The sequence below is a fragment of the Leucopleurus acutus genome, assembly GCF_964270905.1.
Source record: "Leucopleurus acutus genome assembly, chromosome: 18".
Lineage (NCBI taxonomy): Eukaryota > Metazoa > Chordata > Mammalia > Artiodactyla > Delphinidae > Leucopleurus > Leucopleurus acutus.
The window spans coordinates 23,493,339-23,518,605 of record NC_139160.1 but is presented as its reverse complement, the minus strand read 5'-3'; the positions used below and the strand labels follow the sequence as shown (position 1 = coordinate 23,518,605).

Genomic DNA, 25,267 nt, shown 5'->3' with positions numbered 1-25,267 from the left:
TTACTATGTGCCAAGCCACTGTGCTAAGTCCTTTACATACATTATTAACATTATCCTCAGAATAACCCTAGAAGTGTAGATATTATTGCTTGGTGCTTGATGCATCAGTGGATAGAACAAACTTCACAAAGGCCAGAGATCTTTATGTTCTTGTATTAATATTTCTACAACATTTTGGTTTTGTGGTTATGGTTAGTATTCATATGTTTATTAGCCATTTAGATTTTTTTCTATGACGTCCCTGACCTACTCTTTTTTTTAAAAAATATTTTATTTATTTATTTATTTTTGGCTGTGTTGGGTCTTAGTTGTGACACACGGGATCTTCAGTGCGGCATGTGGGATCTTTCACTGCAGCATGTGGGCTCTTTGTTGTGGCACGTGGGCTTAGTTGCCCCGGCACGTGGGATCTTAGTTCCCCTACCAGGGCTCAAACCCGTGTCTTCTGTATTGGAAGGTGGATTCTTTACCACTGGACCCACCAGGGAAGTCCCCCTGGACTCTTGTTCATTTTCTACTGGATCATCTGTCCTTTTCTTTTTTTTTTTTTTCTTTTGCGGTACGCAGGCCTCTCACTGTTTTGGCCTCTCCTGTTGCGGAGCACAGGCTCCGGACGTGCAGGCTCAGCGGCCATGGCTCACGGGCCCAGCCGCTCCGCGGCATGTGGGATCTTCCCGGACCGGGGCACGAACCCGTGTCCCCTGCACCGGCAGGCAGACTCTCAACCACTGCGCCACCAGGGAAGCCCCATCTGTCTTTTTAATGTGGAGGAATTCTCTGTATTTTTGGGCATGTGCTCATCATTATGTGTTGCAAATGACTTCTCCCATTCTGTGGCTGGTTCAAGCTGAAATATTAAGAATACGTCAGATCTTGATAGCAAAGATAAATATTTCTAGTCAGATGAAAGAATAAACAAGTTTTATGAGGAAGGAAAATAAATTCACACATAAAACAGTTGAGTACTTTTTTAAAAATAGATTTATTTATTTATGGCTGAGTTGGGTCTTCGTTGCTGCGTACAGGCTTTGTCTAGTTGCGGTGAGCGGGGGCTACTCTTCGTTGTGGTGCGCAGGCTTCTCTGCAGTGGCTTCTCTTGATGCAGAGCATGGGCTCTAGGTGCATGGGCTTCAGTAGTTGTGGTGCCCTGGCTCAGTAGTTGTGGCTCACAGGCTCAGTAGTTGTGGCGCACGGGCTTTGTTGCTCCGTGGCATGTGGGATCTTCCCAGACCAGGACTTGAACCCGTGTCCCCTGCATCGGCAGGTGGATTCTTAACCACTGTGCCACCAGGGAAGCCCCTGTTGAGTACTTTGGTTGGACTGAGGATCTTTAAAGTGAACCAATGGAAAATAAGACTGGAAAACTCAAAATATGTAGCCCCTGGGAAGCTCTAGAAAATGGCAAAAATATACCTCAACAGAACATCTTCTTGAAATCAATACTCATTTCCCTTCAGTTCAGGAGTAATTACATCTAGACAACTTGAAGGGAACCTCAAAGACTGTTTGGCCTCTTGCTAGCTAGCTCTAGGCTTGTCCTTCTCTGCCAGGGAAAGAATCTTCCTTTACTGAGATTGCCCTAGTGCTCTGCCTTGTGAAAAGGTGAATCTTAGAACTGGAGCTGAGGACTTCCCTGGTGGCGCAGTGGTTAAGAATACACCTGCCAATGCAGGAGACACGGGTTCCAGCCCTGCTCCAGGAAGATCCCACCTGCTGCAGAGCAACTAAGCCTGTGCACCACACTACTGAGCATGCAGTCTAGAACCTGTGAGCCACAACTACTGAGCCCACATGCCACAACTACTGAAGCCCACATGCCTAGAGCCTGTGCTCCGCAACAAGAGAAGCCACCGCAGTGAGAAGCCTGCACGCTGCAGCGAAGAGTAGATCCCACTCACCACAGCTAGAGAAAGCCCGCCTGCAGCAACGAAGACTCAGTGAAGCAAAATAAATAAATAAATTTATTTTTTTTAAAAAGTCTAACTCTTTAAAAAAAAAGGAACTGGAACTGAGGAGAGGAAACCTAGATGAACTTTCCTCATCTTGTCTATGAAGAGCTCTAGACTTCTAAGAGAGAGTTACTGGGTGTTAAAGTTAGAGCACCTTCATACAGTTGGCCTTTGTGTCTTGATGTTTATCCTTATAGAGTGTCCTCTTGAAGACTTGGGGCTTTGATTTCCTAAGATTTGCATTCCCTTACAGAACTTGAAAACTGATGGCTATAGGGCCTTTTGGTTTTACTATCCATCTGGTCTCAATCTCCATCTTAGGATTTCTGCTGTACTGTTGTGAAATGACTCCATTCTATTCCCTAGTGAGATTATTGTAGCTTTTTTTTTAGTTTTTGGATCTTATGGGTTTGCCTCTTTCACCACTAATCAGACAGAAACCGTTTCTATAGTGTCTCTCCTTAATTCTGATCCCATCAGAATTTGATTTGGCTGCAAGTACCTGAAAACTGAAAATAGTCGTAGTATCTTAGAAAGACAATTTTATTTTTATCTCATGTAAATAGAAGCAGTCCAGGGGTGCTGTGGCAGCTACATGATCATCCAGGACACGGTCTCCTTTCATCCCATTGTTCTTCCTTCCTTATCCGACATGGCAGCTCCGACATGGCCAAATCCGACATGGTATAATGTCTACATTGCAGCCAGCAGGAAGGAGGAATGGAAAGGGAGAAGGACATTCCACTGTCCCATGAAGGACTTCTCTGAGGCTGCACACACCACTCTGCTTATATCCTATAAGCCAACACTTAGTAAACATAGCTGTACCTAGGTCTAAGGGGGGGGCTTGGAAATATGTGTCTGGCTAAAAATAGGAATTTTGATCCTATAGAAGAAGGGGAAAGTGGATCTTGGGGGGCAACCGTTGATCCTTGCTACATAAAACCTTTTTCTGTTGTGACGAATATTTTCCCAAGGTGGTTAAGGAGAAAAGCATAGACTGATATGGAGTATATAACTAATTTAAAATTTATCAGGATGAGCTCATAACTTTAAATTCTGAATTCTTGGCTCTTACTGTAAAATTTTTACATTGGTCTAGAAAGGTAGAAATAAGCTAGCTCTTAAGTTATTCATCACTTTTACTAATTTTTCACAGTTTGACTTCTTTTCTAAACATGGATACATTTTATCAAGTTTTTTAAATATAGCAGAGTCCATTGAGCATTGCATATATAAATGAGGAGGAAATATTTACCTTTTAGCTTTATAGAAGATAAATACATTAAACCCACTATTAAGAATAGTCTAGGGGCTTCCCTGGTGGCGCAGTGGTTGAGAGTCCACCTGCCGATGCAGAGGACGTGGGTTCGTGCCCCGGTCCGGGAAGATCCCACATGCCGCGGAGCGGCTAGGCCCGTGAGCCATGGTCGCTGAGCCTGCGCTCCGCAACGGGAGAGGCCACAACAGTGAGAGGCCCGCGTACCACAAAAAAAAAAAAAGAAAGAATAGTCTATAGAAAACATTTTAGCAATAGGTAACATAAAAGCTCTTGGTTAGAACAAATTCAAATACATGGAAATTAAATGAAATCTGGAATTATTTTAATTCACTGAAAATTAGCTGTAATCCTGAAGATTTTTAAAAATTCTGCACCACAGAGCTTGAGGAAAATGTGTTATTAATCATAATTCTCATTATTTAAAATGATTTACTTTAAAAACCCAGTATGTAACACTGTAAGTGATAATTATTTTTTCTTCCATAGGCAAGAAGTTTGATAGCTGTGGGACTGGGTATTGCAGCTCTTGGATTTGCAGGTAAGATAAATAAAGGATATATATCAATAAATGTTGCAGGAGAAATATTTCCAAGTAGCTTCTATAGTGATTCATGAGAAGACCCTTAGTATTCTGAGGTTTTTGATTTTAAGACATACGTTCCCATTCTTTGCAACATTTATAGTCACTGAAGATTTGTCAGCACAGCAAAATCTAGATAAACTTTGTAGTGAAGGAAATTAACGATACAAAAGCTAGGAAAACTAGCCCCAATAATAATTGATCTTCCTGACATTTTTTTAGTTTGAGCTATAGTGTACTATTAAAAAATAAAATCTCTTTAATATGAAGCAGTGTAAGTGATAATGGGGCTCTTTTATTCTCCCATATTTTTTTCTTGCCAATAAGAATACACATTTTCTGAGCTGTCAGTTCTTTCTGATGAGCGTAGCCATTCTTTATAGTATATTTATCATTCATTTTAACATGTTGGTGTAATTTCTTTGACAAACCCAGGAGAACTTCTTTTACTGCCAAAATCTTTTTAGAAAGAATAAAGATTTAAAGTAAAATTGCTGTCTCTTCTAACCATTAATTTATAGTTTTAAATTGCATAGCTATTCTCTAATTAAATGTTAATCTGAGAGCATTTCCTTATTGATAAAGGTTTACATTTTTCATTTAGCATTTGTGTCTCTTAAGTTCCATGGATTTGATCTTGTTAATTGGATCTTCTTTTTAGGTGGAGCTACATTCCATTGTGGTTATATGCAGTGAGATCCAATAGAAAAAGAGACATAGAAGATTTTGTTTTGTTTTGTATAATATTTAATTCCACACAACTCTGTTTAAAGCACCTTACCAGTAAGAACTTTAAAATCAGGAAGATCAGTGGTTCAGATTCTCTTGGTTCTTGTACTGTCAAAGTCTTGTGTCTCATATAACTATAGTTAACTACTTACTGAGGTTTCATGAGAAGAGTATCATGTCTGAAAAGGAATTCTGACAAACTTGCCCATAAACATAAAACAATTTTTGTATTAATTACTGTAGCAGAATAGGCACAGTTATTTCAAATTCAAATGTAAGATTTTTATTTGAAATTAGAGAAAGATATACTTTTGCCAAGGTCTTGTTTCTACAATGAGAAGAATTGCTGTATGTATTCTATACATACTACTCTGTTGCCAAATTCAGTTTACTAACTAGAATATTAACAGCAGGCAGTTCTCTTTCAGGGTCAAATACGACTGAAGAGTAGAATCTAGGAGGAAGTACCCCTAGACTATTGGAACTAGATATTCTCCTCTATAGTTAAAGTAAATGTCCGGATGTCACTTCTTGAAGCCTTTAATTGCTTTTTTACATTGAGATTGCATGATTGTGGTTTTGAAGGACTTTTAAGGCACTTTAAAAGCCAGATTTTATACTGTTGTAGAATCAAATGGAAGTTGATATTTATATAAGAGATTTAGATGAGTTAGGGTTTCCGCTTCATTTAATTTTACTTTATTTAATGTTCTACTTGATCTCAAGAGCTTTTTATCTCCTACTTAGATTGGCTACTTCACATCTTCCTATGTCTAGCATCCTTTGTTTTTCCCTGTAACATGTTGTTTGCACAGGAATGACAGTATGTTTAGACAGGTTACTTCTTATAAAACATCTATGTAGTTGAACTTTCCCAGCAGAAATCTTGATTTGCAAATAATGTTATGGTTAGAAATTGAATTTAAGTTCAGAGGGTCATAACTGGTTTTCTAGCAGAGCTTTGGGAAAAGAGACCCTAGTATTAGTAGACACACGTTCTGATTAGGGTACAAAAGGTAAATTAGCCAGATAATATTTTATTCTTGTTCTGTGCCCTTAAAACAATTTAGGGCCTGTTTTGCTGTTGATACTTAGTTGTCCAGACTCAGAGGAATTTTGATTATTAGGATGCCTAAGAAAGGAAAGCACTAAAATAAAAGAAGCTTTCAGGAGAGTAGTCATCCTCAGTGAGAAATTGAGTACTAGGGTGTTATTGTTTTTATGAGCTGTAACATTGTATAAAAGTAGGATTTTATACATAACCATTGAAATTTTCTAATTTTATAATTATGAACTAAAGCTTAATTTAATAGCTATGAAAATTATATTAAAATGAAATCTGTCCTCCATTTAATAAATTAGAAATTTGAAAAAATGTGACTGTCTTTCAGGTAGATTTTTGAGATAGGTATTAAAATAACATATATAAAGTAAACAATAAATACTGTGGTGAGCACTTTGTGGGTGTTGGCTTTCATTATAGAAAATATATTTGCTTTTATTCCTGTTACTATTTAGGTCGCTACACATCTCAAATCTGGAAACCTCTAGGACAAGTAATCACAGAAACTGCAAAGAAGATTTCAACCCCTGTAAGTTAAAAATGGCTTTAGTTAGAAATCTAACCTTGCTTTGATTTTTGTTTATATGCCATTATTGATAGTAATTCAGAAAAATGTTTTGGATTTTCATACAAATGTTTGTATCGTTGGCAACTTTACTTTATTGATTTAGTTTCTTTTAAGTTTCTTGGTCATGTTATTTTATATCTAAGCTTATTCCTGACTTTGACTTTTAATTATCATATTCCTTTTAGTAGTATTACATCAACTTTGAGGTAATTTATTTTCCTTGTTTAATTAGTGTTCATTTAGTGACTGTCCTGTGCCAGGGGCTAGGCATAGCTGGTGAACAAGACAGACATGGTGCCTGTCCTGATGGAGCTTACCCAAAAGTTTATTCCATCTTCAAATTTGAAACTAGTTCCCTCGTACCACCACACCTGGCTATCTCAAACATAAAATTATATGATTCCAACCTTGAAACCTGTAGGGCTTATACATTCATCTACCAGCATTACAGCTACTCTGCTGAGATGAATATAAGTAAAAGATGAATGATAGTAGGTGTCTAAAAAGCTATAGTGTGGTGAACTGGGTGAACTGTGGTTTGTGACCACTAGAGACCATGCAAAGAAAACTCACTGACGCAGTACAACATAAACATTGATTTCTGGGAAACAGAAGATCTGGGATAGATCAGCTTGACTTACAGCAATTTGAGAATGAATGGCTTGTTTTAGCAAAGGCATTATAGGCTTGTGAGGCTTAGTTAGTCATGAACAATAACCACACTTTCAAAGGATGACATACTATATTATGACAGATAATTAAACTCGGGGTCAAAAGAACTGCAAGTGATTTTGCAGACTTATAAATGCGTGTCTGTGATTAGAGGGAGCATGTGTTTATTTTCTCTTTTCCTGTTTATATTTTATTTGGCTAAAGTATTAATAGGTATTTAGCATTCATTCAATAAATGTTCATTAAGCACCTACTACATAGTGGACATTATTGTGGGGAGTGGGAGGTAGTCATGAACTAGACAAAGACACTGCCTTCTAGGAGTTTACTTTTTAGTGGAAACAACAAATAAATAAGATACATAATATGTAGAGGTGTTGAAGGTGGGAGTTAAGTTTTCTTTAGAGAACTAAATCAGCGTAAGAGATTGATTCTTTAACAGCAGAGAGGAATCTATATTAGATAGGTCTGGGAAGGCCTCTCTGAGAAGATGAGGGAGCAGGCCATGTGAACATCTGAAGAAAGAGCTTTCTAGTGGGAACACTGCAGAGGTCCCGAGGTGGAAATGAATTTAGCAGCAAGAGTAAGTAACTCCAGTGGAATATGTGGAAGGAACAGTGGTAGTTTGGGCCCAGATCACTTAGGGCCAAATAGACTGTGACAAAGATAGCAGATTTTGGTTTAAGTGTGATGGAAAGCCTTTGGAAGGTTTTGAGCATGTGGGCAACATGATTACCAATTTAGGTGATCACTCTGCCTGCTGCAAAGAGTATAGACTAGAATGAGTCAGAGGAGAAGCTGTGAAGCCTGTTAAGAGGGTACTGAGATAGTCCAGGGACTTAGATGATGGTGGCTTGACATAGTTATTTAAATGTCTTTCCATATGTTTATGTAAAGCAAATTGAGAGACTTTCAGAAATCATTTCTCTCTGTTTATGCTGATGTTCAGTAGATATATTTATACCATAAATAGACTTGTGTTTTGTAGCACTACATTATTTAACACTGAAAGGAAAAGAGAGAAAGAAAATGAGAAACATTTCACTGCTCTGTGCAGGCTCACAGATAACGTAGAATAGCTTAAGAGATTATTATGGGTATCCTGAATGCAGCCCCTGCATTTCTTTTTTCTTTTCAAAGGTGTCTTTATTTATTTATTTATTTATTAGCTGCATTGGGTCTTCGTTGCTGTGCGAAGGCTTTCTCTAGTTGTGGTGAGCGGGGGCTACTCTTCATTGCAGTGTGTGGACTTCTCATTGCGGTGGCTTCTCTTGTTGTGGAGCACGGGCTCTAGGCACGCGGGCTTCAGTTGTTGTGGCATGCGGGCTCAGTAGTTGTGGCTCGTGGACTCTAGAGTGCAGGCTCAGTAGTTGTGGCTCATGGGCTTTGTTGCTCCGCGGCATGTGGGATCTTCCTGGACCAGGGCTCGAACCTGTGTCCCCTGCATTGGCAGGCAGATTCTTAACCACTGCGCTACCAGGGAAGTCCCGGCCCCTGCATTTCTTAAGGAGAGAAAAGTGATACGTGCCCCCTTTCCCTCCCTTTTGTGGGCTTCAAGTTAAGACAAGTGCCTTTTGATAAATCTGGCCCCTTTTCCACAAAGTACTACTCTTGCAGTTTGCAGTGAAACATCTTGGAATATCTTTATCATCATTATAATTATAACTCAGTGAAGATAGGAGTTTTTAAAATACTTCTTTAAATATTAATTGTTCCAGGGAAATTGAGGAATGAAATATATACATACTTCCTCTTGGCACTGATTCCAAAAAGCCAAATTCATAAGCACAGCATTTACAGTGTTTTGATTTTGTAACTGTGTTCATTATTGAATCAAATAGAGTTACTAGCAAATAGGGACTGTAGTTGTGTGTCAATAAATCCCTGTCATTCAAAAGAGAATGTTCAAGGCTCAAGTTCCCATGGGTTCTCTTTTCATTTTTTCTTAAACTTTATTCGCTTCTTTGATGCTTTAACATCATCTTTTTCTTAAATCTCATCTTTCTTTTTCTCGTGCTTTTTTCCCCATTCTTCTGGAATATTGCCTAGAATAATTTTGTTCATATGGAATGCATGGAGAGTTTGTTTCTTTCCCTCTCACTGTTGTCATGTAGCCGCTGGCTCCTTGGAATCTGGTGGAGCCAGTATTAGAGGGATACTACAGAAGTCTCTGCTCAGACGGAGTCTCCGTGCCCACCTTTATACGTTCCTGCATACTCTCAGCCACAGTTTTTGGTACTCTCAGACTTAGCCAGATTTTCTGGTGTTCTTTTTGCTTTGTACACTGCTTGTTTTGATTTTGATTTTGTTTGTGCTTTTGGTTTTTAGGTTGGGGTGATTTTTGTTTGTGTGTTTGTTTAGTGCTGGAAATTTGGGGGATTTTCTCTTTATTATTGATGTTCTGAAATTTCACAGGAATTTTTAGCCTTGGCTTATGTGAAAATTGTCTGTTTTTTGTTCTGTTAGATCCTCATATATTTTTTCTTTATTTTTTCCTTCCAATGTGTCTCTGCTCCCGGAACTCATATAAGTGGCCTTTCTCAGCAGTTTGGTAGATTTACCTCAACAATTTAATTGAATGAGAAGATTGGCAGTGTGCTGTGAGCACGTAGGTGGCTTATATCAACAGTCATGTCTCTTCCAAATCAAGGAGCCCAGAGGCAGTCTTGGAACCTCCAGAACCCAGGAGTGGTTGAGTACTATGTGTATTTTACTGCTTGGCATAACTGTCCCCCTCTTCAGCCCTCTGGGTTCAGTGTGATCTGTTGGTACTCGCCTTTGCTTCTCTTGGGACCTACCACCCACAGCTGGGTGCATCCCAGACATATGATTCTCTTTCTTGGCCTGAGGCTAAAGTGGTAGGTGGCAGGCCCTTATGCCCAATGCTAATGGAGTTAGGAATCATCTCTCTCTGCTGTTCTGGTTTAATTAATTACCCTGATGTTATTTTTTGTATTTGTTGACTCTGAATTTAGTCAGAGGGGCTGCTGAATTGGGGCTGCTGTGATTTTTTCTATATGTGCAGTCTTACCTGTTTTCAATCTTCCAGGATTTCTTTAAACTTTCTGGTTTGCTACTTGATCCATTTCTTGTTTTCTAGGCCTCTTATGGATTTTTCTTGTTTAAAATATCTTTTCTCATTTCACAGGCACTTTGGAAAGCAAAAGACTTTTATTATTAAGTCTGCTGTTTTGAACCAGTACCTTTTACTTGATTTTTTTTAAGTATTAATGTATATTATTGACCCAGCTATTGTCTAATTACCCCTAATTTTTTTCTTGGGGAAAAAACCCAAGTCATTTATCTTCTTTTGAGGCTTTTATTTTTCTATTTGTTAATTTTTCTTTTTACTTGAATACAAGTTTTTAAAATTGGACTTACATTGTTTTATGGTTAAGTGAAATTCATGGAAATAACACTAATTAAAATCATCCTGTGGCTCTATAAATCAAATAGATTATTGTACATAATTAAAGTTTATAGTTTATGGTAAATGTGTTTCTTCTCGTAAGACTATGGAATGATATATTTTCCTGGTTGTCTGGAGGGCTTTTATGTTTCAAGTGATTGAGTAAATTAGCTAATGAAGACTTTAACTTGGTTCGTTTCACATCTTCTTTAATAATATATAGCACTACAGCATTCAATGTTAATTTTAGAAGGAAAATTATTTTGATTTTTGTTTATATATATACTTTATAAATAAAATAATACAAAATAATAATTTGTAAGGTTCAGGGTGTGTTTCCAATAGACAGCAGAATAAATCCCACTATTTCTGTTCTTGGAAATTCTATTAGAAAAATATAACCATCTACTCCATCTATTTGGTGTTCCTTATTGTAATCACATCTTTTTGAATTTAAACATTTCCTTGACCCACCAGTGTTGTCAGAAAATAGTTCTGCATTGCCTTTGTCTGTATATCCTAATATAATGCAGTATTGGTGTATTACTTGTAAGCTTCAAAGGGCTTACAATTTCTTTTTAAAATTATGTAATGTAAAACCTAAATTCCATATGAGTTTAGAAGGCATGATTTTTTCTGAAGTAGCATGAGCAGTTGTTTTTCGTTGTTTTCTCTGTCTGCCTTTCTGTATATAGCCCCCAAATATTAAATGTCTATCCTCAAAAATGATATAGCTCCTTTAGAAGGATTATGATGATTGTATATTTACTTGTAAGCTTATTTGTAAACAGGGCAGTGTTTTAGGGTGTGAGCCTCATCCAGTTGCTAGACTTTAAGTAACCTTTTCTTAGTCTCCTTTTCTACCTGGAAAAAACAAAGTAAAAAATTTGCTTAGATATAATGGCTACTTTTAGGGTTAATGAGCTTTGTGAATATAGTGGAAATGACAGTTCATGAAACATCATCAATTTATTATGCTGAAAATTTGGAGCTCACAAAGGTAGATACTCATAGAAATATTAGGGAGTAAGGTATGCATCTAGTAAAAATTTTGATCACCTGAGAGAAACCTTAAAACCAGCTGTTCTTCCTCTGTTTTCTATTCCTTTATATATATTCCCCTATATATCTCTTATTCCTTTATATATTCCCCTGTGTGTGTGTGCTTGTGTATATATACATAATTTGTCCACATTAGTATGTGTACTTAAACAATTTGCTTCCCTTCCTCCCCTCACAATTTGGAGGAGGGGGTTGTTTTTTGTTTTCTTACTAGATTGTTAATTACTTGAAATTTGGAATAGTACATCATATTCCTCACAGTACTGGTACATTGATAGATTAGCATCTATGTGATAAAGGACAGAACTTCACTTGTCTCATTTGAAAAGGTCCTGGCACATAGTAGGTGCTAATGTATTTGTTGAATGAGTTAATTGCCAGGGAATTATTACCAATGGAAATTTATGACAAGCTGTTCAAAGAGAATAGCTTATACAAATGACCAGATCTGGCTCCTTAGGACTCATTTCTTAAGCTCTAATAATTTAGTTGGTTTCCTTTTAGTCCCTTTTTTTTAAAAAAAAATTGTATTTGTAACTGTGTTTATTGTTGAAAATTTAGAAAGTAAAAATAAACATGAAGAAAATAATTATTCATAATTCCACCACCCCAAAATAACATTTTGGTGTGTATACTTTAAGATTTTGTTTTATGCAAGCATACACTTTGTTTTTCCTTAGAAAAATATGGGTTCACGTTTTAGAAACATGCACGCATTCAATCATGTGTGAATTTTTTTCCTTCTAAAAGTTGAGTTCATGCATCTTGTTTTCTCTAAGAGCTCCTGAAGAGTTGTCCCTCTTTGCTGTCTCCCATTCCTTTCCTCCTGTTCTGTGTTTTTTGTTTTTGTTTTTTTAATTTATTTTTGTCTGCATTGGGTCTTTGTTGCTGCGTGCAGGCTTTCTCTAGTTGTGGTGAGCAGGGGCTACTCTTCTTTGTGGTGCGCGGGCTTCTCATTGCAGTGGCTTATCTTGTTGCGGAGCACAGGCTCTAGGCGCGTGGGCTTCAGTAGTTGTGGCGGGCGGGCTTAGTTGTTCCACAGCATGTGGGATCTTCCCGGACCAGGGCTCGAACCCGTGTCCCCTGCATTAGCAGGTGGATTCTTTACCATTGCGCCACCAAGGAAGCCCTCTCCTGTTCTCTCTTAAACTCACTCTAATCAAACCTTCACTTCCAGTACCTTCACTAGACTTAGATTTACCAAAGGGTAAATCCAGCCGTCAGCCCTCAGTTCTTGTCTTACCTGACCTATTGGAAGCATTTGAAACTTTTTTTTTTTTTTTTGTTTTGCTACACGGGCCTCTCACTGTTGTGGCCTCTCCCATTGTGGAGCACAGGCTCCGGACGCGCAGGCTCATTGGCCATGGCTCACGGGCCCAGCCGCTCCGTGGCATGTGGGATCTTCCCGGACCGGGGCACGAACCCGTGTCCCCTGCATCGGCAGGCGGACTCTCAACCACTGCGCCACCAGGGAAGCCCTGAAACTATTTTTCACTTCCTCACTTTTGGCATCTGCTTTTCCTCCTCCTGCACCACTAGGCCATCACAGTTTCCTTTACTGATTCCTCTCCATCTCTGTGCCATTAAATGTTGCAGTTTCTAGGGCTCAGTCTTTGGACTTCTTATCTACACTCCCACTCTAGGTGACCTCATTTAGTCTCACACTTTTAAATACCGTCTGTGTACTCATGACTCCTAAATGTTATCTCCAGGTCAGACTTTTCCTCCACTTACATAGACGTTTTTGAAACTTAATGTAACCAAAACCAATCTCCTGATATGTGTTACCCACAAGAAACAAGTAACAAATAACCACGCCTTGTCTAAGTCACTAATGGCAGTTTAGGCCAGAAACCTTGCAGTCATTTGCAGAGTGAGACAAAGTTTAGCAAGCTGTTAGTTTATTAGAGAATGCTCTTAGGATCAACAGCTCCAGGAGGCAAGAGAAGGAAGAAGAATGGAGGGATAATTTAGGCTGCAGTGCAGTCTTAGTAAAAGGTCTGAGACAGCGAACCCCCCGGGACCTCTGACGCTCAGGTGACTCATCGTGATTATCCCGATTTGGGGCAAGAGGCCATGAAGCTAAGTGACATCACTTGGGAGGTAAATATAGCTAAGAAGTCCAAGGACTGAGCCCTGGAGAAGCACAGTGTTTATACCCTGACGTCAGCCAGTCATCAGCTAGAGACCCTCCTGCGAAGGGGGCGTGAGCTTGACATTCTTCAGCCAAGGCAATTGCTGGAGTTTGACAGCTGAGTGCTGTCTGCCAGCCGCAGCCCCAGTGTCTGAGGAGTAAGCGCCTCAGCTCTGAAGGGGGATCTGTGCAGTGTATAGCAGCGTTTACTGCATCATCTTTAGTTCCCTGCTTTTTCTCACATCCCAGATTCAATCCAAGCAAATGTTATTTCTGCTTTCAAAGTACATCCAAAATCTGACAGCTCTCACCTCCTCCTCTACTACCACATTGGTCCATACCAGCATCATCTCTTGCCTAGATTACTGTTATGTCATCTTAACTGGTCTCCTGCCTGCACTCTGTACCTGTCTTTCTATTCTCTACACAGCAGTTAGAGTAATTCTTTTAAAACCAAGTCAAATCTGTTACCCCAGTGCTCTGGTTCTCCTACCACTGAGAATAAAATCCTAAATCGTTTCCATTGCTTCCAAGGCCCTCCACAATCTGGCGCCTGTTATCTCTCTACTACTTCTCTCCTTGCTCAGGCCTCTCCAGCCACATTGACCTTTCAGTCTAGTCTTCCGGTCTCTTGGCCTCCCTGTCTAATATCCTGATGTCCTCCTCACGTTGTCAGCTTCTCCTCTTTCTCAGTCAGCCAGTCTAGTAGGTTAAAAAGATGTCTGTCATCTCTACAGTAAGTGACTTGGTCAAGGTTATCCAATGAGAAAATTACCGTAGAGCTTAGATAAAGTTCAGGCCTTTTGCTTCTACTGACCTGTTTTATTCCTTTAGTGTAGTGTTTATCTTGGTCATAATTTCTTGTAGAGGATTATTGTTTAGTGCTCTCCCTCCCCAGCTCCCACAATTCCAAGGTGACTTCTGGAAAATACATTGCTCTTTTTTTTTTGAAAAAAAAATTTTTTTAAGAAGATGTTGGGGGTAGGAGTTAATTAATTAATTTATTTTTGGCTGTGTTGGGTCTTCGTTTCTGTGCCAGAGCTTTCTCTAGTTGTGGCGAGCGGGGGCCACTCTTCGTCGCAGTGCGCGGGCCTCTCACTGTCACGGCCTCTCTTGTTGCGGAGCACAGGCTCCAGACGCGCAGGCTCAGTAGTTGTGGCTCATGGGCCCAGTTGCTCCGCGGCATGTGGGATCCTCCCAGACCAGGGCTCGAACCCGTGTCCCCTGCACTGGCAGGCAGATTCTCAACCACTGCGCCACCAGGGAAGCCCTGGAAAATACATTACTCTTATTGCAGCTGTGTGATGGGATTGAGGTCATGCCACCTCATATGTGGAACTAATTATTTCTTGCTCTTTCTTTCCTCTATAGAGTTTTTCATCCTACTATAAAGGAGGATTTGAACAAAGAATGAGTAGGCAAGAAGCAAGTCTTATTTTAGGTGTAAGGTAGGTGTGCTGCATAAGTATTATTTTGTTCTGTGGCTAAGTTTGTCTTGAAAAAGAAGAAAATGTGACAGTAAAGTTATCCTTATATTTTAAATTATGAATAGGAGGCAGAGGAGAAAATATCAAATTTTTACATTTTAAAACCTCAAATCTAAGAAATTATCCTACCACCCCTAAAAAAAACCAGGCGTATTTGTGATGTGCCTTTATTTCTTAACAAGGAGCTATTGTATTTTAATACTAAAGTTCCAATGCAATTATCAAAATAACCTTTATTGTGACAATGAATTCTTTCTGGAGTCAGTTTTCTAATTTGATATGTGTCATATTTTTGGGATCTGTTTCACACTTCTTTCTTAGTTCCACAATTTGACATCTAGCATATTTCATTAGATTTGTTTTACCTTAGTATCCATTTATTGTCTAACTTTGAATGGCTTGTAGAAAGTTAATGATATTATGTGATTGCTGTATATCATTTAACACTTAAAGTTAATAATACATCCCCTACCATAGATTTACCAGTATCTATATTTGTTTACCTTATGTTCCCTTAGAGCTCACTCAAATTTTTATGGGGGTTGGTTACAATATGTTAGCTACAACACATCTTATGGTGACTTAGTCAACATAATTAAGGAGAATAGATCATAAAGTCCTATATCAACAGAATTCTTAAATCTCTTTTAGATTAGCAGATATTTAAGGCCAAACATTTTGTAATTTCTTATGACTAATCAAGAAAAAACAAAAAGGTGGGTAGGGGAGTAACAGCTCAATTTAGCTTGGTGCTTCATTTAAATATAAGAAGAGATGGGGGCTTCCCTGGTGGTGCAGTGGTTAAGAATCCGCCTGCCAATGCAGGGGACACGGGTTCGAGCCCTCGTCCGGGAAGATCCCACATACCGCGGAGCAACTAAGCCCGTGCGCCACAACTACTGAGCCTGCGTGCCACAACTACTGAAGTCCATTCCCGTAGAGCCCGTGCTCCACAACAAGAGAAGCCACTGCAACGAGAAGCCCGTGCACCACCATGAAGAGTAGCCTCTGCTCGCTGCAACTAGAGAAAGCCCGTGTGCAGCAATGAAGACCAAGTGCAGCCATAAATAAATAAAATAAATTTATTTTAAAAACTTAAAAAATAAGAAGAAATGGGCTCTCTCACTGAGAATACAAAAAAAAGAAATGAAAAAAAAAAAAAAAGAAATGATTTTAAGCAGGGAAACCAAACTAGGAAATTAGCTGTATTGCTAACTATAGTTTTCTTTAATATTATTCAGAGTGGCATTGTTATTTTTCTTGGGCCCCCATATCATCCCATTCATAGTGTTGAAATGTGAATATGATGCACATTATTAAACCAAACACAAAAGTTTTTGAGGGTATCATTTAATATCATCCAAGGTATTCCTGTTTTTAGGAAAGATAATTAGGAGTTGACTTAAGATACATGGTTATAAAGTTTTATCCCATTGAGCTGGAAGCTATACAAAATTTCACAAGGAAAATTGAGTGGCTAACAGCACAGACTCTGATAACAAGTGAATCTAGGTACAAATACCATTTTTACCACCTGTTAGGTGCGTGACTTCAGTCTCATCATTTGTAAAATAGAGAAAATGTTAGTTTCTACTGCATAGGGTTGCTGCGAAGATGAACACATATGAAGTTTTAGCATAAACGTAGAACTTGGTAACTACCCAATAAATACCAGGTAAGCAGACAGATCCTCGTCCTGATTCTGTCGCTGAGGCACTTATTGTTAGCTTTTCTGCATTTCAGCATCTTCATTTTTGATTTGGAATTAATAATATCTGCCTTGTCGGAATTTATAATGACATGAGTGACCTTTTTATCCACGTGCCTGCCAGATAACAGGTGCTGCATAAATGTTGGCGCCGCTCCATTCCCATCTCTGTCGTGAATGCAGAAGCTAAATATTTGCCCTCAACACATTAAATAGAAAGGTGGACCTTATTTGTTTTCCTCTAGCCCTTTCTTTCAGTCAGGCGGCATTGATTTTGAGGAGATTCTCAAAATGTGAATACATTGCTGTGGTTCCATATTCTGTGATAAGTGAATCCAAATGATTTAGACTACATAACAAGTAGGTAAAGACAAAATGGAGCTGACTCTGTTGATACGCTATTTAAAAACAAAGAAACCCCTATGTTACTAGCTGACTATGTTACCAGATGACTCTGTATATTCTTACATATTGCGTAAGCCTGAAATATTTTACTGAGCTGCCCAGGAAAACTTAATATACCTGATATATTCTGAAATTATGCACACATTTGTGATTTTCAGACTTTAAAAACTTCTGTGGAGCTCTGTTTAAATGTTATTTAATAGACTAGTAGTAGAAAAAGATGAGACCCAAACTGCTCCATTTGCTACAGGATCAGGGAACACTACTCTGTTCTATACACCCCACTCACTTACTCCCAGTCAAATGCATTCCAGGGAGCAGTTTGAAATCCCTGATCTAGGCAAAATGATATTTAATTTAAAGTTACATTTTCAATTTGTGGTGGAATTGTCTATACTGGAGATATATCAGAGCTACGTTTAATTTTTAATGCTTTGTTTAAGAACTAGGATTCTCTCATCTTGCTTAATCTTTACAAGACCAATATCAAGGAGCTTATATCCTATATTTTCTTCTAGTAGTTTTAAGGTGTTACATCTAAGTCTTTAATCCATTTTGAGTTAATTTTGGTGTGTGGTACAAGATGAAGGTCCAGTTTTATTCCTTTGCATATGACTGTTCAGATTTTCTGTTCCCAATAAAAACCATTTATTGAAGAGACTATCCTTTCCCTTACTGTATATTCTCTATTCCTTTGTTGTAAATTAATTGACTGTATAGGTATGGGTTTATTTCTAGGCTCTGTTCTGTACCATTAATCTATGTGTCTTTTTATGCCAATACCATACTGTTTGATTACTAGAGCATTTGTAATATATTGATAGATTGAAATCAGGAAGTTTGATGCCTCCAGCTTTGTTCTTCTTTCTCAAGATTCCTTTGGTTATTCAGGATCTTTTGTGGTTGGTTCCATACAAATTTTAGGAATTTTTGTTCTATTTCTGTGAAAAATGCCTTTGGAATTTTGATATAAGTTGCATTGAATCTGTATAGTGCTTTGGATAGTATGGACATTTTAAAAAAATTACTTCTTTCAATCCATGAGCACAGAATATCTTTGCATTTTTTTGTGTCTTCAGTTTCTTTCATCAGTGTCTTCTGGTTTTCAGTGTACAGGTCTTTCACCTCCTTGGTTAAATTTATTCTTCGGTATTTTATTGTTTTTGATGCAATTTTAAATGGGATTGTTTTCTTGATTTTCTGATAGTTTGTTATTAGTATATAGAAACAATAAATTATTGTACGTTGATTTTAGAGCCTGCAACTTTACTGAATTTGTTGATTAGTTCTAACAGTTTTTTGGTGTAGTCTTTAGGGCTTTTTATAGGTAAAAATGTCATCTGCAAATAATGACAGTTTTACTTCTTCCTTTCTCATTTGGATGCCTTTTATTTCTTTTTCTTGACTAATTGCTCTGACTAGGACTTCCAATGCTATGTTGAATAAAGGTGGTGAGAGTGGGCAACTTTGTCTTGTTTCTGGTCTGATCTTTTCATCATTGAGTATAATGTTAGCTGTGGGCTTTTCATATATGGTCTTTATTATGTTGAGGTTGGTTCCCTCTATACCAACCTTGTCAAGAGTTTTTATCATTAATGGATATTGAATTTTGTCAAATGCTTCTTCTACATCTATTGAAATGACTATGTGATTTTTATCCTTCGTTTTGTTTGGAATAAATCCCACTTAATCATGGTATATGATCCTTTCTTTTAATGTATTGTTGAATTCGATTTGGTAATATTTGTTGAGAATTTTTGCATTTGTGATCATCAGGGAGATTGGCCTGTATTTTTCTTTTCTTGTAGTGTCCTTGTCTGGTTTTGGTGTCAGGGTAATGCTAGCCTCATAAAATGAGTTTGGAAGTGTTTCCTCCTCTTCCATGTTTTGGAAGAGTTTAAGGATTGGTGTTAATTATTCTTTAAATGTTTGGTAGAATTAAGTGAAGACATCTGGTCCTGGACTTTTCTTTGTTGGAAGTTTTCTGATTGCTGATTCAGTCTCATGAGTAGTAACTGGTCTGTTCATATTTTCTATGATTCAGTCTTGGTAGATGCTTTGTTTCTAGGAATTTATCCATTTATTTCTCCTAGGGTGTCCAATTTGTTATTGTATAGTACAGTTCACAGTAATCTCTTATCCTTTGTATTTCTGTGGTATCAGTTGTAATCTCTCCTTTTTCATTTCTGATTTTTCTTGAGTCCTCTGTTTTCTTGGTGATCTAGCTAGTGGTTTGTCTGTTTTGTATATATTCTCAAAAAACTAGCTCTTAGTTTCATTGATTTTTGGTTTCTTGGTCTTTTTAGTCTCTATTTCATTTATTTTCACTGTGATCTTTATTTTCCTTCTACTAGTTTTGGGCTTAGTTTGTTCTTCTTTTTATACTTCTCTGAGGTGTAAAGTTAGGTTGTTTATCTGAGTTCTTTTTTTTCCCCCTGAATGTAGGCTTTTATTAGTATAATTCCTCTTAGAAATGCTTTGGCTGCATCCCGTAAGTTTTGGTAGGTTGTTCATTTGTCTCAAGATTTTTTTTGATTTCTCTTTTGACTTGCTTTTTGACTTGACTTATTTATTTTATTTATAGAAGAATGTTTATATGCTTATGTAGCAATTGATAGTGTATTTTAACATGTTTGATGATCTGTTACTTAACCCCAGGAGATTAGAAGTAGCAAGTAACTGGCAAGTAATAGCTAGAGACTGGAACACTGGCAGAATTGAGGATTGACAACTGACAGCAAGGAAGGCAGTGTTCAAAACAGACAGAAGAACTTAAATGGATAGCATTTTATGACCATTTAGGAGAAGGGCAAGCAAACCTCTGCAGACCTTGAGAGTTTCTTTGCACTTAATTGATACTCATGATAATGCTTTTTGAGTCATTCAAGATATGCTAGATTAGATTATTTATACCCCATTTTTTAAAAAGTAGGAAATGTAATACACTTTCATAAGCATTCTTTATGTTCATGATAATAACTACTATTCTTTGAACACTAACTTTATGCCAGGTCATGCTCATCCTTTTTGCTTATATAATCTAACTTGTCCTTAAAATAATCCTAGGAGGTATGCTTATGAGAAAATTTTGCTTGTGAGAAAATTATAAGTCAGAGAGTTCAAGTAAGCAAGACGAAGTGTTTTTTTTTGTTTGTTTTTGCCGCACCACACGGCATGTGGGATCTTGGTTCCCCAACCAGGGATCGAACCCGCGTCCCCTGAAGAGGAAGTACGGAGTCCTAACCACTGGACCACCAGGGAAGTCCCAAGACAAAGTTTTATAGATTATGAGTGATGGATTTAAACCAGTGTCTGAATGTCTCTAAAAGTTCCTGCGTTTAGCCCCTACAGTGTGGTTCATCCATATAGATGATTTTGAGTTTCACAGCAACCACTGTGTACTTTGGGTCAGCTACTGTTATTTCCATTGAGGCTCAGAAAAGCAGCTTAGATAAGCGAGTATAAATATTAAGTAGGAACACCAGGTTCTTGTTATTATTAGTGTTAATTTTTTTCCTTACCTGGAAAATGTACTAGAGAGAAGGAGTTCCAGTACTGGATAAATTAGGTTTTGCAGGAATAATTTTAGGTTTATTTAACTTTCTCCTTTAATTTTTGTTTAGAGCATAGGCTCTAACAGCCAAGCTTTTCCCATAGTTTTCTCACAAAGCTAAATAAATTGTGAGCTATTAAGGGTTTTGAGATGTTCTGTTGAAAGATAATAATAGTAAAAGCTAACTATTATGGAACATTTGCTACACACCAGGCACTGCTGTGGCACTTTGTTGGCATCAACTAATTTAATCCTTGTAATTGCTCTATGAGGACTATGTTGTTCCTATCCCTGTTTCACAATGAAGAAACCGAAGCTCAGAGAGGGTAAAAAATCTGACCAAGGCTACCCCATCTTTCATGGCAGTGCTGGGATTAAAATCCTGAAGTCTGGTAGCCCTAGAGTTCAAATACCTGTTTGTTACATTATATATACTGCCTTCCCCTCAAAGAGCTTGAAGCATAAATTTTCAAACTCACAGTAATAGTCTACAGGCTATGATTCTCCTATCCTTATATTGTGTATATGTTTTTTTAATTGAGAATAAGGACTGAAGGAAAGTACATGCAGCATTGAATATGATTTATTTTGATGGTTGGTAGAATGAAGTGACAAGCTGTAATTTCATATTTATCCACAAGATGGTAAAATTCTCATTAGTTTTTAATTTCTTAAAACTCATATAAACCATTAATTTATAATCTGCATTTGACACTATTTGTTACAAGCACTTTAATTTCTTTTTACAGCCCATCTGCCGGCAAGGCCAAGATTAGAGCAGCTCACAGGAGAATCATGATTTTGAATCACCCAGATAAAGGTAGGTAAAATTCCTGTTATATAGCTGAAATGGAAATTTTTGTGTCACACGTGTTGTGATTTTTCTTATAAATAAATGAGCCTTTAGATTGGAGTTCAGTGACCCACCGAAGTGATGCATTTATAGTTATCAGTTTTGGAAAACTTTGTTAGCAATTTCTATATATGAGTATCTAACCCCTGTTTGAGGCTCCTAGCATTTTTTAATCTTTTTAAAAAATATTTATTTATTTTACTTACTTATTTTCTTTATTTTTTTGGCTGCGTCAGGTCTTAGTTGTGGCATGCAGGGTCTTTTGTTGTGGCACACGGGATCTTCTTTGGGGCACGCGGGCTTCTTTCTAGTTGTGGCGCTTGGGCTCCAGGGCATGTGGGCTCTGTAGTTGTGGTGCATGGGCTCTCTGTCGAGGCGCATGACCTCAGTAGCTGTGCTGTGTGTGGGCTTAGTTGCCCCGCAGCATGTGGGATCTTAGTTCCCCGACCAGGGATTGAACCCACGTCCCCTGCATTGGAAGGCAGATTCTTTACCACTGGACCATCAGGGAAGTCCCGAGGCTCCTAGCATTTTGATGGAGAAAGAAAAAACATGACTTGTGGACTCTTTGACTGTATTAACTGATTTGGGCATCATGAATTACATTTGTTTAACCTTACACATAAAAGTACAAGACTTGGAGGGTATTCTCTAAATCTCTTAATGTAGTATGTCACAGATGATTCTGAATTTCTTAATTTTATTCTGGAAGGCTCTGAGGCTGAGCTATGTTTTTTTAACTGGCCAGGTTTTAAATGTAGATTTATCTTACAGAAAGACAATTATTATAACTTTAACTACCCTACAGCTGCTTGAGAGAGAAAGCCCATATGTTTTTTACTGTTTCTGCTCTAAAATAACAGATGGCAGAAGGTTACACTGTATTTCAGAAGTCAGAAGTGGAGGAGTAGGGGGCAGAGAGTGAAGGGTTTCTTGGATTCTTACAGACTTTCAGTTTTCTAATTATTTTGAAAAAAATTAAAAACAAATTTTGGATTTCTACCCATCCTGACTCCAAAATCAGGCATTCTTTTTCAGCTTTCTCAATTACTGTAAAAATTCTTTTCACTAAATATCATCTCCTTTGGTTTTTGCACTTGCTATTCTTTAGTGTGAATAAACAAGAGAATAAACTTTGAAAAGAGGTTTTGCTTAAAATTTCTAAACAGCTTCAACAGTTACTAAAAGATCCATTCAACTAATTTACTTTGCACTGTGGGCTTTTAGAGTAATTGACTCAGAAAGAAATGTGTTTAAATGGTTCTGATGAACCTAGGGTCAGGACAGGAATAAAGACACAGACATAGAGAATGGATTTGAGGATGCAGGGAGGGGGAAGGGTAAGCTGGGACGAAGTGAGAGAGTGGTATGGACATACATACACTACCAAATGTAAAATAGATAGCTAGTGGGAAGCAGCTGCATCGGACAGGGAGATCAACTCAGTGCTTTGTGATCACCTAGAGGAGTGTGATGGGGAGGGTGGGAGGGACATGAGGGAGGAGATTTGGGGACGTTGTAGAGCAATTATATTCCAATAAAGATATTAAAGAAAGTAAGGGAGGGAGGGAGGGAATAAAATATTAAAGAAAGGTAGGAAGGGAGGAAGGAAGGAAGGGAGGGAGGGAGGGAGGGAGGAGTTTATCAAGTGTATGCCCTTCTCTCGTTGATTGCGGTGGGATCAAGCACTCATGTATTTCAGATGATTGACAAGTTGTTGATTGTGTCTACTGGCAAGGAAGTGAGCTCTAAAATGTGTCTAAAAGAATATATATTTTTAGATACCTTTAGTAAAATATAGAAAATGTTTATGTTATGAGCCAGTAGTGTTTAAAAGAATTACTTGATTTATTCTGAGATTGTATATTTATCAGAATTCGGGTTGTTGGCTGCCCTTAGTGTGCTTACTAGTATCCTCTAGTCTGGCCTTGCATTGGTGGCAGAGTGGGAGGGAATGGATCCGGAAGTAGGAGCCAGCATTCTTCTTCTTCATCTTCTGCCTTCTAGCTAGCAGCATGGACTTGAACACTCCCCTAACCTCTCCAAATGTCAATGTTATCATCTACAAAATGAAAGGATTTATTTCTAAAGCTTTTTTTGGATATATGATATAATGTAATACTTTTATATACCTATTAAATTAATTAAGAACCCGTACCTTATATTTCTATTCGGATCACATTTTTAACCTAAGAAAGATGCTTTTAATCAACAGTTGTCAACAACAAATGTGACAGCTGTAGACATCTTGTCCATATAATTGCTCATTCACCCAAAATTTTATAATATTTGGAGTTTCAGAGAGTTCATAGACTTCTTAAAACCCATCCATATACTCATAGTTAAGAACTCCTGCTCTAGTACAAGTATGATGATTTAAGGAATATTGCAACTACTTGAGGGAAAAAAATTCATGTTTGATGGAGTTGGGAGATGATAGCTCATAAATCTGGAAATTATCTCTTGAGAAGGAAGGTTGTTTTGTTTTGCTTCATTTTTAATGGGAAGAAGATAATGGATTTTGTTATTTATTTTCACAATGGTTTATATTTTCTGATTTCTAACTCTACAGTAGTTATATTTAGATAAGGGTATTCCTCACCTGGTACAATCTGTCTCTATAAGAAGATAGTAGATTTTAAATGAAAATATCTGTCCTTGCAGAGAAAAAGCCAGGAATATTTGGGGAAGTATGAGAACGGGCAACTCTCAGTTTTGCGGCTCTTCTTACAATTCTTTACCATATTTGCTTGGCCAGGTCTCCACTGAGTGTTATTTATAGGTGGTTGCAAACACTTGACTCCTCCACCCAGTGCTTCTGAAATTCATGCATATTCTTTCTCTCACCACCCCACCCCCACGTGGCTTCTCTCTTGGTTTTGCTACCGGCTGGTAAAACAAAGCAAGAACTTCAAATGTGTGATCAAGATAACTTGTTAACATATTTCATTATTAGCTTGTGCAAAGAAAGTGACACCAGAAAATTAGGTGTGGGAAATAACTGGAAATAAATTTTTTGTAACCAGTTTTAAATGAGCATTCAGATGTGCTTTGGTAAAAGTAAATTTTGAAAAACAAAAAAAAAGTAAAGTTTGCCTTTTCTTTTAGTGAGATAAAAGGTTAATGCAGTAAAAATGTCTCAGCTCTTTGATCTAATGCTTTTAGAATATCTTTTAGCTTGTATTTTTTTAAAAAAGTACTGGAGAAAACGATTAGTTATGAAGTTAGTAGTTTGATATTAATGCCTAACGAAAATAGGAAGACAGACTAGGTAAGTTTGAAAAACTGTAGAACCTCAGAGATCTCTTATAGACTGTCTAATCCAGTGCTTCTCAAAATGTAGTTTGCCTGTTCATACCAGGCCAGTTTGTTACCTGTGTGCAACAAATCAAAAACTGAAATCAAAAGTAAGCATTCAGGGCTTCCCTGGTGGTGCAGTGGTTGAGAGTCCGCCTGCCGATGCAGATGCAGGGGACACGGGTTCGTGCCCCGGTCCGGGAAGATCCCACATGCCGCGGAGCAGCTGGGCCCGTGAGCCGCTGAGCCTGCGCGTCCGAAGCCTGTGCTCCGCAACGGGAGAGGCCACAGCAGTGAGAGGCCCGCGTACCGCAAAAAAGCATTCAGAAATCTTTATAGCCATTTGACGTTGCTGTGACATCCAAGAAAATTTTTTAAAAAGTGCTTCACCATAGTTTGAGGACACTGGTCTAATCCATGCTGCCTACTAAATCTTTCTGCTCCATCCTGGGAAAAATGCCCTGTTAGCTTTCCTTAAAGATATTTAGTGATGGAGAGCTTCCTGCTTTGCAAAGC

The 25,267-nt window shown here is 38.0% G+C and overlaps 1 protein-coding gene across 1 annotated transcript in view; it reads left to right on the top strand.

Moving 5' to 3' along the window:
* Positions 1-25,267, top strand: part of DNAJC15 (DnaJ heat shock protein family (Hsp40) member C15) — a 63,823-nt gene that overhangs the window by 22,843 nt on the left and 15,713 nt on the right. Inside the window, exons 2-5 of the mRNA XM_082859352.1 lie at positions 3,718-3,769; positions 6,059-6,132; positions 14,820-14,896; positions 21,351-21,421. Coding sequence (XP_082715478.1) covers positions 3,718-3,769; positions 6,059-6,132; positions 14,820-14,896; positions 21,351-21,421 — 274 coding nt within the window. The remainder of the gene's footprint in view (positions 1-3,717; positions 3,770-6,058; positions 6,133-14,819; positions 14,897-21,350; positions 21,422-25,267) is intronic.